This window comes from Cebus imitator, unplaced genomic scaffold, assembly GCF_001604975.1.
Source record: "Cebus imitator isolate Cc_AM_T3 unplaced genomic scaffold, Cebus_imitator-1.0 Scaffold231, whole genome shotgun sequence".
Taxonomy (NCBI): domain Eukaryota; kingdom Metazoa; phylum Chordata; class Mammalia; order Primates; family Cebidae; genus Cebus; species Cebus imitator.
In genome coordinates, this window is record NW_016107546.1 from 3643754 (window position 1) to 3661131 (window position 17378).

The 17378-nt window shown below is 43.0% G+C and overlaps 1 protein-coding gene across 3 annotated transcripts in view; it reads right to left on the bottom strand.

The window, feature by feature from the left end:
* Positions 1-564: 564 nt before the first annotated feature.
* The window catches only part of RIPK1 (receptor interacting serine/threonine kinase 1), a 41334-nt gene continuing 24520 nt past the window's right edge, over positions 565-17378 (bottom strand). For all 3 annotated transcript variants that reach the window (XM_017497471.2, XM_017497470.2, XM_037727465.1), the window contains 4 exons: positions 12309-12399; positions 10224-10793; positions 5109-5261; positions 565-3069 (listed from right to left, as the gene is read on the bottom strand). In XM_017497471.2, coding sequence (XP_017352960.1) covers positions 2783-3069; positions 5109-5261; positions 10224-10793; positions 12309-12399 — 1101 coding nt within the window. In that variant the 3' untranslated portion in view covers positions 565-2782. The remainder of the gene's footprint in view (positions 3070-5108; positions 5262-10223; positions 10794-12308; positions 12400-17378) is intronic.

Genomic DNA, 17378 nt, shown 5'->3' on the forward strand with positions numbered 1-17378 from the left:
TGGTGGGATCTTGGCTTACTGCAACCTCCACCTCCCAGGTTCAAGTGATTCTCCTGCCTCAGCCTCCCAATAGCTGGGATTACAGGCATGCCCCATCACACCTGGCTAAATTTTTTGTATTTTTAGTAGAGATGGGGTTTCACTATGTTGGCCAGGCTGGTCTCGAACTCCTGACCTCAGGTCTGCCACCTCGACCTCCCAAAGTGCTGGGATTACAGGCGTGAGCCACCACACCTAGCCTGGCTCTACCCATTAACAGCAGTGTTCTTTTGAAGCTTGGGCCTCGTACATTACTCCTCACAGGCAAACTTTATTCTTCTCAGCATGGTGCTGAGAGTGGGGGTGAAGGGAAGGCCTCAGAGCCAGGTGCAAGGACAGCAGTGCTGCAGGCCTCTCATCCTGAGGGCTGGAATGCACCGGCAGGAAGGTGTTCTCACCATCAGCATCCCGTCTCCTGCTGGCAGCAGGAGGGTAAAAGGGGAATATGGAAACGCAGGCTCAGCAGCAGAGACACCATGGAGAATCCCCATCTGTCCCAGCGACACACATATCACATCAATAGCCTATAGTTGAGGCATAAAATTTTATTTTAAACAGTGTGTTAAAAAATGTCTTGCCCTTTTGCCTTTTAACATTGATTATTCAACCTCTTTGGAAATTAAGAGATTTGATAACACCATTAGGAAGATGGTACAAGGAGCACACAGAAATCACCCAGGCCCCTCCCGCAAAGCCCGGCCCCTCCCCTCCCTTCTCCCTTTTGGGCTGCAGGATCCAAGGCTGCATGGCAGCCAAGTAGTAGCTGGAAGGGTGCGGACAGGAGAGCCGAGGCTCATTACTTTACAGCATGCTCTTCTCAACCGGGGCAATCTTCTTTCCAAGGACCATTTGACGTTTACAGACATTTTTGTCACAACTGGGGGAGGGAGGAGGGGGAGATCAGTGCCCCTGGCATCTAGTAGGTAGGGGAAGGGATGCTGCCAAACATCCTACAAGACACAGGACAGTCCCCACAACAGAGAATTACCCAGCCAGGGACATCAACAGTGCCAAGGCTGAGACAGCCTGTTGCGCAGCTCCATTTCAGGGGTATGGATGTGTCTGCTGGAGTCAAGGGGATTCAGAATCAGAATCCACAACACTGTTATCAGCCCAAGACACCAGAATCGGTTCTGACAGCCAGACTGACCATCACCACACCCTTCTCGCCCTCCCTCTGGGGAGAGCTAAGCACACAGCCTTCCCTCTCTGTTTAGCAAAATGCCAGCGGAGACACTGAGCAGCCCACCCAGCTTCAGTCTTCTTGTTCTTTCATCCACCCCCGGGTTTCAGGTGAGCTTTGAAAGGCTGCCAGAGGCACCATTACCAGACCCAGAAGCTGTCCTTTTTTACTCTGGCACACAGAAAAAATATGAAAATACTTTCACAGTACGCAGGAGTAAACCGAGGAAGCCACTCAGCAGTATCAGCCTTAAGGTTCTGGTCTCATCCAGGGGTGGAGATCAACATTCCCTATTCCCTCTCCAGGGCACCCAGGCTGAGTGAAAGTACCAGAATGCCAGGAAAGAGCTTTAAAAGTCAATCAAGAATTTTTGTTGTTGTCACAGTTGGTAGCAATTCCTTGCAATAACTGCCTGGGAAATTCTGGTCTTTCCCTCCCCATGATTTTTCCCCCTCCTTAGTACCTCTTTAAATCTGTTCAGTTAATTTAAAAATTAACTGACTATAAATTCAATTAATTTAAAAAATAATCGATAATTTAATGAAGACTGCATGTGATTCTTACAGCCTATAGTGACTGACACAGTATTTGATACTGTATCAAATTGTAATACAGACCCTGTAATTTGGCAATGAGCTGCAGTTGTGATACAAACAAATCTCTTTGAGCAGGGCTTAGAGTTCTACTGTACTTTGGTTATAACAGGAACCTTTGTGAAGACCACAGCACAGAATTTTAAAAGCTGATTTTATGTTCTCTTGAGTTTTTCTTCTCGTCTCAACAAAACTCTAGAAAACGGCATAAGCTGAAATAAAAGGATCTTCCTCAGACATCTCTTCCCTTCATTTCCAAACCCAGTTAGGAGTCATGTTTTGATTGGTGCTATGCCATTAAGAGGTCTTCCTGCCTCACTTTCCTCACAGTGGATTGTTGGCTGGGCACAATGGCTCATGGCACTTTGGGAGGCTGAGGTGGGAGGATCACTTGAGTCGAGAAGTTTGGGACCAGTCTGGGCAACAGAGTGAGACCCTTTTGCTCCAGATTTCTTTCCCCATTCTCCAGCTATGAAATATAGGAAACAATATTTCTGTGGACACAGAACCCCTATCAGTGAGGACAATTCTGAATGCTCTGAGGCAGCCAACTTAGGAATTGAAGACAAAGACAAAAGGTTCTATTTGAAAGAAGGGGTCAGGGGGCTCTTTGCTTCTAGTGAACAAAAGCCCTGAGCTTTTACAGCCCTTCGTATTTAAGCAAAGTGAATAGGGAGGAGGAGGTGAACTTGAATTAATACAGGTACTGCTTCCTTTGTCCAACAGATTACAGATATTTAGGTAGATAACCTCAAGGAGCACAGATAGCCTCAAGGAGCACAGGACCTGGGGCGCAACTGCCCTCAACTTTCCGTCTGGCAGCTGACATCCTGGTTTCATGAGGACAGTTTGCTGTTTACTCATATAGCCTCCAGAGGGATACTGAGTTGGTCACGTCCCACATTCTTGGGGTCTCCAGCAATTCACTAAGTGAGGAGTCGCTTGACCTGCCAAAGTCCGTCCAGGGTTAGTTCTGGCTGATGTAGACCAAGTGGTTCAGAAGGTCGATCCTGGAACACTGGTGGAGTGCCTGGGCCAGCTTCCCCACTGTGGCCCCTTTAATGCCTTCCCTCATCAGCCACTTTTGAAGCATCTGGTAAACCTTTTCTTTTAGTCCATCTCGCTCATAGTCATGGTCAATTTCATCAATCTGAGATTGTGTGAGGCCCAGTTTACGGGCACAGTTTTTCCATTGCTTTCCCAGATTTTCCCTGATTGGGTCCAGGTGTTTATCAGTCAGACTAGTGGTATTATCTGCCAAATGGGAAAGAGGAGAAGGTATCAAGTTAAAACCCATTCAAACATTCCAGATTCCTGAATTGCTAAAAAAAAAAAAAAAAAAAAAAAAAACCCAAGCGAAGTGAAGAGTAGCAGGAGACAGTGAAAAAGATAACTTCTTAATCATATAGCTGTTGACGCCTTGGTGAACATTTTACATCCCTGCTAGCCCACATGGAGTCTTTGTGTGACTTAGAGTAGGGCATTCCTGGCCTGGCGTAGTGGGTCACACCTATAATCCCAACACTTTGGGAGGCCAAGGCAGGAAGATCACTTGAACCCAGGATTCCAGACCAGCTTTGGCAACATAACAAGACCCTGTCTCTACAAAAAGAAACAAAAATTAACTACAGGCATGGTAGCACATGCCTTTAGTCTCAGGAGGCTGAGACAGGAGGATCACCTGAGCCCAGGGGTTCAAGGCTGCAGTGAGCCATGATTGTGCCACTATACTCCAGCCTGGGCCACAGAGCAGGATGCTGTCTCAAAAGCAAAACAAAAAAGAATAAGGCATTTCTTCCTCCTAGCAGACAAATCTCTGAGCCCCAGCTGATGGCTCTGTGAACAAAACCCCTGTGTGGCTACAGGCTGGGTGTTCTTTTCAGTCTTAGCCGGTGACCCTGTTTGTATTAGACCTTCCTGGATATAAAGGGAAAAACCACCATTTTTGTTCCTTTTGGACATTTTCCACTTACATCTGGCCAGAGTTAAAGCCACTCAACTCCTGACCATCACCCCTGCCCAAGAGTTCACTTTCCTCTTAATCAAGGAAACTGTCCAGCAGGTGTGAACCCATTCAGTTACAACGTCTTCCTTGTCTTTCACGTGATGAAAGGTCTGTTTTTGGACCCTTCTCCCGATCCCCCACCCCAACACTGCCATAACCTCTCTCCTACTAGTTCTTCTCTTAGCCCTTCATAAAAATAATAAAAGGAAACAAATAAAAATGTAAAACAACCACAACAAACATATTCCCTAATCCCCACTCTACCTCATTAAACAGAATGTAAGGGAGAAAACATCTAATTCTTCCTTTCAACCTCCCTTCTTTCCTCAGCCCTCCATAATGTGGCCTGTGTTGCCACTACTAGATTGTCAGCAGTCCAGAAACTTCCCAAAATATTTGCCAAATTTTGTCAGTATTTCTTTATGGGACAGATCCTAGGTTTCATTACAATGTCAAGGGTGCCCTTGACTAATCAAAAGTTAAGAACCTCTGTTCTATGTATTTTAAAAGCTGTTCTTCAAATGGGTTAGACCAGTGGTTGGCCAACTACAGCCTGTGGGCCAATTGCCAGCATTTGTAAATAAAGTTTTATTGGAACACAGCAATGTTCATTCATGTACATATTGTCTATGGTTGCTTTTGTACTACAGTAACAGAGTTGAGTAGTTCCAAGAGAGACCTCAAAGCCGGCAATGCCTAACATTTATTATTGGTTCCTTTACAGAAAAAAAAAAGGCCAATCCTGTGGTTAATTAGAAAGCTGCGTTCTTAATCAAGTTGTTTTGGCTTCATGACTGCTTTTTCCTGACTGTTTTTTCGACATTAGCATTATGGGCCTGCACAGTAGAACCCTGTAAGAGACAGCTCTCTTGAATTTATTGCAGAAGTGCTGCGGAGGGCACAGTCTCCTCTCTTTTACAGGATCTCCTTTGATGAGGGCCTGACACAGCTATTTCTTCCAGGTCTGAGCAGTAATACTGATGATAATGATGAAAGTTTAATACTTTTTATAGAACTTACTATGTGTCAGGGAGCATTCTAAGCTTTTTATACATATCAACTCATTTAATTTTCACAACAAAGCCATGAATTAAATACTATTATCTCCATATTAAAAATAAATAAATCACAAAGAAATTATACGGAAATCACAAAAATATTTTGCAGAAGTAACATGAAAAAACTTTCAGGAAGAATTATCAGAGAAATTTTAAGCTTCCACTATATCCTTCTCACAAGTAAGAAAGTTCAAGGTTGCTAGACATTGGGTCCTTCAAGGGTATCTTACCAAAGATATCTTGGTACTTAGAAGCCGGCTCTTCTTTAAAGTTCACATTTGTGTTATCTGATAGTGATGAACTCATCCCACCAACCTCCATATAATTGTAGGCTCCAATCTGAATGCCACTACTGTTGAATATGGTACATTTTATAGATTCATCTGAATAGAGAAACACACAGGTAAGTACTTCTAGATCAAAAGCAAGAGAAAAAATAAAGCACTGCAAAAAAGCATGGCTTTACTCCAAACACTGGGTTAATTATCCTATGCCATCCTTTAAACTTTTCTTCTTTAAAATGTGGCTAAACCACCTCGTACCCATTAGGATGTCTACAACAACAACAAAAAAGAATTAACACATATAGACAAAGACGTGGAAAAATGGAGCCCTCGCACATTGCTGGTGGGGATGTGAAATGGTGCAGGTCCTGCTATAAACAGTATCATTGGCCAGGTGCGGTGGCTCATGCCTGTAATCCCAGAACTTTGGGAGGCCAAGGCAGGTGGATCACTTGAGGTTAGGAGTTTGAGACCAGCCTGGACAACATGGTGAAACCCTGTCTCTAAAAAAATATAAAAATTAGCCGGGCATGGTGGCGGGCGCCTGTAATCCCAGCTACTTGGGCGGCTGAGTCAGGAGAATAACTTGAACCCAGGAGGCAGAGGTTGCAATGAGCTGAGATCGTGCCACCGCACTCCAGCCTGGGAGACAGAGCAAGACACCATCTGAAGAAGAATAAAAAGAGTATTGTGGTTCTTCAAAAAAAATTAAAGATAGAATTACCATATGATCTAGCAATTCCATTTCTGGGTATATACCCAAAAGAACTAGAACAGGTTCTTGAAGAAATATTTCTGTCAATGTGTTCATAGCAGCATTATTCACAATAGCCAATAGGTGGGAGTAAGCCAAGCATCCATAAGCAGGTAAGTGGATAACCCAACTGTGGTCTAGCCAAACCATAGAATAGTCAGCCTTGAAAAGGAAGGGAATCACATCACATGCTACCAATGCCTGATTCCACCATATGAGGTACCTAGAATAGTCAGAGTCACAGAAACAGCAAGTAGAATGGTGGTTGTCAGAGGCTGGGAGGGGAACTGGAGAGTTGGTGTTTAATGGTTACAGAGTTTTAGTTTGCAAGATTAAAACAGTTATGTAGATGGATGGTGGTGATGGTTGCATAACAATGTGAATGTAAGTTATGCCACTGTAAAAATGGTTAAAATGGTCAATTTTATGTTTTTGAATTTTACCATTAAAAAAATGTGGCTAACACCAAGTCAGAAAACACAGGTGGATGACAACACAGCAAAGCTCAGCCACACTTCCCAACAGGATCCCACGACTCTCAACATCATCTGTGAAGGGTCCTCCTCCTTTACCTGATAAACTCATACCTCTCAGGTTCCGTCTTCAGAGCTAGCCACAGCTCTGCTCTACCCTTTCTCTCTGATCTTCCTTTCACTGTCTCCTGTCTCCCTCCACACCAGACTCCAGTCCCACCAGATTTCCCACTCATCTGCTGATATGATGCTCCTGCCTCTGCCTGGACTGTTGGCCTCCCCACGTGTTTCTCCCTACTTGTGAGTTTCTGACGTGGGGCCAGCACGGATTCTACCTCCTTCCATGAGCCTGCACTGTAATCCTAGACTAAGGACACTGCCCTGGGCCGCTCTGTATCCGAGCTAGGTCGGTTTCACTTCTCCACTAGCATGTGAGTCCCAAGACGTAGCAACCATATCCACTTGTTTTTGTATTCCTTATGCTCGCTAGCCTGGGACTTGGTATGGGGCATGGGCTCAATGACATTCATGCTGAGCTGAATTTGTCAAGTGTTGGTACTGTCTCTAAAGAACACTTAGAAGGCCGGGTGCGGTGGCTCACGCCTATAATCCCAGCACTTTGGGAGGCTGAGGTGGGTGGATCATGAGGTCAAGAGATCAAGACCATCCTGGTCAACAAGGTGAAACCCTGTCTCTACTAAAAATACAAAAATTAGCTGGGCATGGTGGTGCACGCCTGTAGTCCCAGCTACTCGGGAGGCTGAGGCAGGAGAATTGCTTGAACCCAGGAGGCGGAGGTTGCGGTGAGCTGAGATCATGCCATTGCACTCCAGTCTGGGTAACAACAGCGAAACTCCGTCTCAAAAAAAAAAAACAAAAAAAACAAACAGTATATCTTTGTAGGAGAGAGAAGGTGGTCAAGAAGACAGTTCTGAGGAGGGAGGGAAATGAAATTCAGCTCTAGGTACCTGTGTCAGCACACCTGGCCCTAAGGTAGGCTGCCCTCTGGACCAGATGCCATGCTCATTTGTTGCATTTTCTCTGAGGAAGCCAAGGAAACTAGGGACCCTCTCTACTGAAAGGTGTAAGAAATGTAGCATGTGCACACACATGGCATCTGTGTGCAATTCTGGGTGTTCGTGAAGCTGCTGAAACTGGGGTCCTTGGAATCCTAGCAAGGAACCCCTGTGACCATTTCTGAGGTACCTTCCAGCACTCAAGGCTAAGCGTTCTTTGTTAACAACAGTAATAACAGTGCTAATAACAGCAGCCACCATTTGCTGAGCACTTATTCTGTGCATTGTCAGGCACAGTGCCAAGCCGCCTTACCCTGGTTAATCCTCCTAGCCCACCACCTCCAGCTCATACTGACGCCGTGTTTGTCCCTCACAGTCTGCGCTCACCACAGACAGGCATGGAGGTTTATCCTGCACCCCTCTACTTGGAAACTTGTGTTCCTGAGTCAGTGCTTTCTGCCCAAATCCGGCCACTGGAAAAACCATGAAAGTTATGAAATGGAGAAACTAATGCAATATTAGAAACATACTACAGCTTACAATATATAAATTTTCAGTTGTAACATTTTCATTTATAATTGAGAAGAATGAACTCTGGAGAGGCAAACGACTTTCCGAAAGTCACCCAGATAGTGGCTGGCACAAGCAGGGCTAGAGCTGGGTCTCCTGACTCTTAGCCCAGCGAGCTTTCCTTTTCTAACCTCACTCTAAGCAGCACAGTGAATAAAAAGGAGTGGATCTAGGAGCTCTTTCACCGAAAGGAAGACATTTATTTTCCTTTTGTATTTACTGTATATACACACCTTCCTTCTATGGGATGGCAAATTAGAAAACCCACATTTGGTACAGAGTTAGGACTTTTTTTTTGGGGGATGGAGTTTCACTCGTCACCCAGGCTGGAGTGCAGTAGCGCAATCTCAGCTCACTGCAACCTCCACCTCCTGGGTTCAAGTGATTCTCCTGCCTCAGCCTCCCTAGTAGCTGGGATTACAGGTGCGTGCCACCACACCCAGCTAATTTTCATATTTTTGGTAGAGACGGGGTTTCACCATGTTGGCCAGGCTGGTCTTGAACTCCTGACCTCAGGTGATCTGCCTGCCTTGGCCTCCCAAAGTTCTGGGATTACAGGTGCGAGCCACTGCACCTGGCCCTGAGTTAGGACTTTTTGATGATAACAAAAGCAAGCAGAAGAATGATTTAAATTTTCAGGGAGACACTCAGTGTGTTCATTTACTAGCTCAGTACTTGGCAGACTCATCTTTGGGAGCAGAAACACAGAAAATTCTATTATTTATTGTAGATCCAAGTACCCCTTCCCCACTGAAAGCATCCCAGAATCCTGAAGGAGCTGGATCCCTATACATCCGTCACTGGCAGAACCAGGAGCCAGAGCGAGAGGGAAAACAGAAGGGTATTTCTGACACAAAACTAGTGTATTTGCGTTGCTCATGTAGAAATAAGATAAAAAAATGACATATTAAATATTGGTTTAGGGTTTGCCCTTTGTCCCTAGGATTTAAACTGTTTGAGGGAAAGGACCCAGGCTGGCTGTTGACTGTTGTAGTGCCAGAGCCTGGAGAACTGCATTGCCAAAGTGGGAATTGCTTTGGATTTTTTTTTTTCCTGAGACACAATCTCACTCTATTGCCCAGGCTGGAGTACAGTGGCATGATCTTGGCTCACTGCAACCTCTGTCTCCAAGGTTCAAGTGATTCTCCTGCCTCAGCCTCTTTAGTAGCTGGGGCTAAAGGTGCGCGCCACCATGCCCAGCTAATTTTTGTATTACTTAGTAGAGATGGGGTTTCACCATGTTGGCCAGGCTGGTCTCGAACTCCTGGCCTTAAGTGATCCACCCATCTCGGCCTCCCAAAGTGCTGGGATTACAGGCATGAGCCACCATGCCTGGCCAACCACGGCCCCAGCCGAAATTTCCATTGACTTAATCAGGAATGAATAAAATGATATGGCAATACTAATGAAAAACTTTATCCCCAGACATGAAGGAAACAAAAGGACATTTCGCTCATATGATTATACATGACTTAGATGCTGCTTAATGTCTAATCCAATATTTTGCATTCTACAGATCTTATAATAAAACCTTTGGGAAAAATCAAGGGTGTTTGCATAGGATGTTTTTGGAGAATTTGGCCTTTTGAAAGAAAATGTAACTAAGCTCTGTGGTTCTCAAAGCTTCCTCTACCTGAGTTGATTTAAAGATCTCTAGAACACATATGGGTATTATTGGTAGATGCCGTTCAGGTAGTTAAGGTGATGTTGGTGAGTATTATTTGATAAAAATGCTGGATATTACATCACTTCCATTCTAGACTGCCAATAACTACTATCACCTACCTTTTACTTCACCTCATAGAGATATGGGAGTTAAAAGAAAATTTTTCATCACTAATGGTAGTCTTTGGCCTATGTAAGGTAAGAAATAAAAATATCAAAGACTTATTTCTTACCTTCAAACCAGCAAGCAAGGTAAAAGCAAATAAGCATATATCTTCCCGTTTATCAGAGATTGGGTAAAACAGGACTACTGTGCAATCCAGGTTACAGCAAGATGCCTACCAGTCCCAAGGACCTGTAACCTAATGCTTATGGGCATCTGTGATGAATCCTAGCCCCATATGAAATATTCCCAGACCAAGTGGTCTGGTGGAGACCATTCCACAGTGGCAAGTTGTATCTGGCAGCTGATGATGCTCTCTGTCCCCATCATAACCCACAATCTACAACAGGGCTGCTTGTTGCTTTATTTTCAGAAAAATTTAAAAAAAGACAAGACTGTGACTATCAAAGACCCATTTACCTGGTAGTGGCAAGGAGCTGAAGGGCATGGTGGGTGTGTTTCCTAGAAAGTTGGTCTCAGGCACTGGGCTTTTATACAGACTAGGCGGATGACTTGGAATTGGCCCATACCAAACTCTGGGACCTGCTGTTCCTTGAGCCAGTGGTCTTGCTCCAAAGCCACGTAAGCCATATGATCCATTGTTCTGATATGGTACTTGAAGTTGGCTAGTGAGCCCTGAGGGCTGGTATACTGCATTACCATGACTGGTTGCACCAGAATAAGCAATGCCTTTTCCCTCTGTATTCTGAAAATTTTCACGAGGTCTTTGATGTGCAAAAGGGTCATGGGAGACCCTTCGTTTCCTTTCCTCCTCTCTGTTGTAAGCCACACTCTGTCTGGGCTGCTGTTTCGTCTGCCTGTCCATGCGGCTGCCATAGAGATGGTAGTTGGTTTCCTCCTGGAGTTTATTCTGCAGGCTGGGCACATTCTCTTCCTGCTGGTGCTCCAGGGAGGGAGCAAACCAGGACTCCTCCACAGGACCGATCCCAAATCCCTGGGAACTGTGCAGAGAACCAGGCTGCTCTGTGGCTGAGAAGAAGTAATCAACATTAGAATCGGTTTCATGAAACATTAAAAAGTAAAATAAAATCTGAGTGCCATTGTGAATCTGTACCTCAGAGTAACACAGAGAAAACAGGTAAGAGACCAGTCCAAAGCATTTAGGAGATGGTCCTTTGCCCGCAGCTTTACAAATAATAATAGGAGCTCCTCACTGGCAGCAAGAGAGAACTAGGAAAATTATAACAAGCAAGAGAAAAGCGGCTGTTGCAGGGATGACCAAGGAAAAAAGGGACTTGGCTTAGAACAGAGCAGGTAGTTGTCTCTTCAGAGCAATTCAGGTGGAAAATAAGATCTGTGGCCAGGCGCGGTGGCTCAGGCCTGTAATCCCAGCCCTTTGGGAGGCCGAGGCAGGTGGATCACCTGAGGTCGGGACTTCAAGACCAGCCTGGCCAACATGGTCAAACCCTGTCTCTACTGAAAACACAAAAATTAGCTGGGCATGGTGGTGCACAGCTGTAATCCCAGATCTTGGGAGGCTGAGGCAGGAGAATCACTTGAACCTGAAAGGCAGAGGTTGTAGTGAGCCAAGATCATGCTACTGCGCTCCAGCCTGGGTGACAGTGAGACTCTAAATCAAAAACAAAGAAAGAAAGAAAGAAAGAACGAAAGATCTACAGCAGCTCTGTCCTAAGTACTTCCCATGAATTTTCATTCTTGAAGAGCCCTATGAGAGGAGGAGCAATTATTATGATTTGATGGGTAAAGTTCAGAAGAGGTTAAGTAATTAGCCACAGATCAGATAACTACGCAGCTTCAGTACCTATACTCCGGCATCCCTTCTGTTACAGTGAAAAAAGTATCCCTACTTGACCTGAGGCCAGCCTCTCTGCTTGTGTTCTGGCTCTAAGTCACTCCGACCTCCCTAGGGACTTTGCACTCATGTACGTCCCCTTCCTTCTCCCCGAACCATCACTTCTCCCCAACAGATATATTAAGCCTCTTTTGTTCAGAACACTCTATGACTCTGCTGAGCACACTGTTACTTCATATTTCAAATATATGTAACTTAAGACTCTCGAACATTGTTATAAATTCCTTTAAGACAGGTGTTCACTTTTATAGTTTCTTCTGTTTCCCTTATGGTCTTGAATAGTATTTTAGAGAGTGGAGTGAATGAATAAGCAAACAAATAAATAAATAAATAGGTTTTTAGTTAATTTATTTTTTTTTGAGACGGAGTTTCACTCATGTTACCCAGGCTGGAGTGCAATGGCGTGATCTCAGCTCACCATAACCTCTGCCTCCTGGCTTCAGGCAATTCTCCTGCCTCAGCCTCCTGAGTAGCTGGGATTACAGGCACGCACCACCATGCCCAGCTAATTTTTTGTAGTTTTAGTAGAGACGGGGTTTCACCATGTTGACCAGGATGGTCTCGATCTCTTGACCTCATGATCCACCCGCCTCGGCCTCCCAAAGTGCTGGGATTACAGGCTTGAGCCACCGCGCCCGGTGTAAATAGGTTTTGACCGTAGTGTAATTTACCTGAATTTGACCTGCTAGGAGGTAATGCCACACAATCAAGTTGAAGAGACTGCATTCTCTTCACAACTGCATTTTCATTTGAATACTCTTTCTGTAATTAAGAGCATAAATACACACTTTAGTGAACAGCAGAAAATACTGAGTCCCAGAAAATTATGAGAAGAATTAATATTTTCAGAAGGCAGAAATTTCACATAGATGTTACAAGTGGTAATTTTTTAAAATTAAAGTTTTTCCCAAATGGCCTAAATGATCTTTAAAAGGAGCAAGGTTGGAGGACTCACACTTCCTGATTTCAAAACTTACTACGAAGCTACAGTATTCAACACAGTGTAGTACTGGCATAAAGACAGGCACATATGCCAATGGAGCAGAATGGAAAGCTGGAAATAAAGCCTCCCATAAACCAACAGATTTTTGACAAGGTTGCCAAGACCATTCAATGGGGAAAACTGAATATACACATATATAACAATGACATCGGACCCTTATTTCATACCATATGAAAAATTAACTCAAAATGGATCAAAGACTTAATTTAAGGGCTAGTGCCACAAACATTCTTAGAAGAAAACACAGGGGAAAAGCTTCATGACATTAGACTTGGCAGTGATTTCTTGCTTATGACACAAAAACACAAACAAAAGTAAAAACAATACATCAAAATTAAAAGCTTCTGTGCATCAAAGGATACTATGAAGAGAGTAAAAAAGATAACCCACAGAATAGGGAGAAAACACTTTGGGAGGTCAAGGTGGGCGGATCACATGAGGTCAGGAGTTTGAGACCAGCCTGGCCAACATGGTGAAACCTCGTCTCTACTAAAAATACAAAAACTAGCCAGGCGTGGTGGTGTGTGCCTGTAATCCCAGCCACTGGGGAGGCTGAGGCAGGGGAACTGCTTGAACCTGGGAGGCAGAGGTTGCAGTGATCCAAGATGGTGCCACTGTACTCTAGCCTGGGCGACAAAGTAAGACTCTGTCTCCAAAAAAAAGTTATACATAGAATTACCATATGATCGAGCAATTCCACTCTTAGGTATATACCCCAAAGAACTGAAGAGGCAGGAACTCAAACACATCCTTGTACCCTACTCACAATAGCCAAAAGGTAGAAACAACCCAAGCATCCATCAACAAATGAATGAATAAACAAAACATGGTACAAGTTTAGTATCCCTTATCTAAAATGCTTGGGATCAGAAGTGTTTTGGATTTTGGATTGTTTCCAATTTTGGAATATTTGCATGTACAGAATGACAAATCATGGGGACGGGACCTAAGTCTGAACATGAAGTGCCAGGGGCAGTAGCTCATGACTTTATCTCAGCACTTTGAGAGGCTGAGGTGGGCGTATTACCTGAGGTCAGGAGTTCGAGACCAGCCTGACCAACATGGAGAAACCCTGTCTCTACTAAAAATACATAATTAGCTGGGCATGGTGGCACATGCCTGAAATCCCAGTTACTCGACAGGCTGAGGCAGGAGAATCATTTGAACCCGGGAGGCTGAGGTTGCAGTGAGCCAAGACTGAGCCATTGCACTCCAGCCTGGGCAACAAGAGTAAAACTTCATTTCAAAAAAAAAAAAAAAAAAAAAAAAAAAAAAAAAAAAAAAAAAAAAAAAAAAAAAAAATTATTTGTGTTTCACATACACAACTTATACACATAGCCTGAAGATCACTTTATACCACATTTTAGTAATTTTGTGCATGAAACAAAGTTTGAGGATACTAAACTATCTATCAGAAAGCAAAGGTGTCAGGTGTGGAATTTTCCACTTGTGGCATCATGCTGGCACTCAAAACATTTCAGATTTTGAAGCATTTTGAATTTTGGATTTTTGGTTTAGGGATGTTCAACCTGTACATCCATACAATGAAATGGTATTCAGCCACAAAAGGGAATGAAATTCTGATACATGCTATAAAACAGATGAACCTTGAAAACATTATGTGAAGTGAAATATGCCAGACTCCAAAGGAAATATATTGTGTGATTCTGTTGCTAGGAGCGACCTAGAATAGGCAAATTCAGAGACAGAAAACAAAATACAGATTACTAGGGGCTGAGACAGGGAGGAATGGGGAGTTACTGCTTAATGGGTACAGGGTTTCAGTTTGGGATGACAAAAAACTAGATATAGACAGTGGTAATGTCCACACAACATTATGAATGTACTTCATGCCACTGGATTGTTCACTTAAAAATGGTTACAATAGGGAATTTTATGTTATGTATATTTTGCCACAATAAAAAACTTTTTCCTTTTAGAAGCAATAATCTTCATTATAGAAAATATAGAAAATTATAAATTCTTAAACCCTATCCACAGTTTTTCTCTTCACCCAAAGATAAAACGTTAACACTTCGGCATTTTTTCCTTCAAGTTTTTTCCCAGTTTTATTTGTATTTTGCTCTTAACAGAATGCCTGCTATATAAATAGGTAGTCAAAAAATATTAGTTAAATGAATACATGCATGATCTAGGGGTGAATGACAGAGTGTATTATGTTCCCACTTTGCAGCATTCTATATATTGTTTTTGTCTCTTCATATGTTTGTTTTTAGAGATCAAATCTCCCTCTGTTGCTGAGGCTGGAGTGCAGTGGCACAATCATAGCTCACTGAAGCCTCCCAACTCCTGGGCTCAAGCAATCCTCCCAGTTCGTCCTCCCAAAGAGCTGGGATTACAGGCTTGCGCCACTACACCCAGCTGTGTGTTTAGTTTTTAATTAATATATATTTGTTTGTTTTTTTCTTGAGATAGGGTCTCACTCTGTCATCCAGGCTAGACTGCAGTAGTGAGATCATGGCTCACTGCAACCTTGACCTCCCAGGCTCAAGAGAGCCTCCTACCTCAGCCTCCTGTGTAGCTGGAACTACAGGCATGTGGCACCACGCTTGACTAATTTTTGTATTTTTTGTAGACATGGGTTTTTGCCATGTTGCTGGTTTTGAACTCCTGGCCTCAAGAAATCCACCCACTTCAACCTCCCAAAGTGCTAAGATTATAGGCATGAGCCACCACACCTGGCCTAATATGAAAATTATTTTTGTTATATTAATTTTATAAAATTGGTTTTCTTTTTATAGTTACTTTTATTACATGAATATGTAAGTACAAACTCCTTTTGAAAGATTTAAACAGGCTAGACATGGTGGCTCACGCCTGTATTCCCAGCAATCTTGAAGGCTGAGGCAGGCAGCTCACTTGAGGTCAGGAGTTTGAGACCAAACTGGCCAACATGGCAAAACCCTGTCTCTACTAAAAATACAAAACAATTAGCTGGGCATAGTGGTGCACGCCTGTAATCCCAGCTACTCGGGAGGCTGAGGCATGAGAATCACTTGAACCTGGGAGGTAGAGGTTGTGGTGAGCAGAGACTGTGCCACTGCACTCTAGCCTGAGGGCAGAGTGAGACTCTGTCTCAAAAAAGCAAACAAACGAACAAAAAAACCCAAAGTTCCAAGCAATGCAGAATCACAGAATAATACGCAAACATTCTTTCAGCCCCTACTCTTCCATTCCCTAGAGGTAAGCCTTATCCAGAATGTGATGCATATCACTCTTATTCTCTCTCTAGGAATTTACACACACATTCTAGAAATACACAAATACACACACACACACACAACACACACAAATATGTGTATATATACGCATGTATATGTGTGTGTGTGTGTGTGTGTGTGTGTATATATATAATTTTTTTTTTTGAGACACAGTTTCACTCTGTTGCCCAGGGTGGTGTAGTGGCATGATCTTGGCTCACCGCAGCCTCCATCTCCTGGGTTCAAGCAATTTTCATGCTTCGGCCTCCCGAGTAGCTGGGATTATGCGTGTGCACCACCAAATCTGATTAAATTTTTTTGTATTATTAATAGAGACAGGGTTTTGCCATGTTAGCCAGCTGGTCTCCAACTCTCGACCTCAAGTGATCTGCCTACCTCAGCCTCCCATAGTGCTGGGATTACAAGCATGAGCCACTGCACCTGGCCAACATTGTTTATATACATTACAATATGACGTATATAAACATATATGTTTATATATATATTATATAACATAAACATGTTATATATACTTGTTTTATATGTATAACATGTTTATATGTTATATATGTTTATATACATATTAACATTAAAAAGATCACACTGTAAATATTGTTTTGTAACTTACACTTTTCACTAACATTTAATCTTGAAGATCTTTCTATATTATTACATGTTAGTTTCCACCTCTTTCTTTTAAATGGCTATATAGTATTCTGTAGTTTAGATGAATCATAATTTAGGGCATTTACTTATGGACATTTGGGTTTTGTTCTAGTTTTTCACTCTTATAAACTAAGGTGCAAAGAACTGAAGCTACATCTTTGAGTGCACATGTGAGTAGTATAGATTACTGAGAGTAAAATTGCAGCAAACTTATGGGCTTGTAGAATTTGTTGGGTGCTTTGCCTTCTAATAAACTTCACCAGTTTACATTCTTACCAATACTTCAGAAGACTGCTTGTTATTCTGAATTTTCACCAAAACATTGTATTACGAATCTTTCAAAAAGTTCCATCTAATGGATGAAAAGTTGTAACAGATTCATTTTGCTTTTCTCTGTTGGCAAGGCCAAATAACTTTTCTGAAATGTGTTGTTCACTTTCTTTTTTGAGTTGTCTATGTTTTTTGTCTATTATTTTTCTTTTGAGTTATTTTTGTTTTTTATTTGTGGGTACTCTATTAAATATTCTGGATATTAATCCTTTGCTAAACACAATTTCTCCTTTCCAACTATCTTTCCATTTTTATGGGGTCATATACAATAATCTTTTTCTTTACACCTTGTGAATTTTATGTGTAGCTTAAGAAACATACATGGATTGATTTTGGACTTTGTGGTAGACAGTGATGGGCCTCTCAGATTCCCTCTCAAGAAGGGATTTGCTGCCCTGCTGCAAGGCGCTGAGCGAGCAAACAGCCTGCAGCTGTGAACTTCTATGCCCCAGCACTCCCCTTCTGAGCAGCTACAGTCAGTGACTGAGTGAGGCGAGGGGAGAAAGCCTTGGGCATTTCAG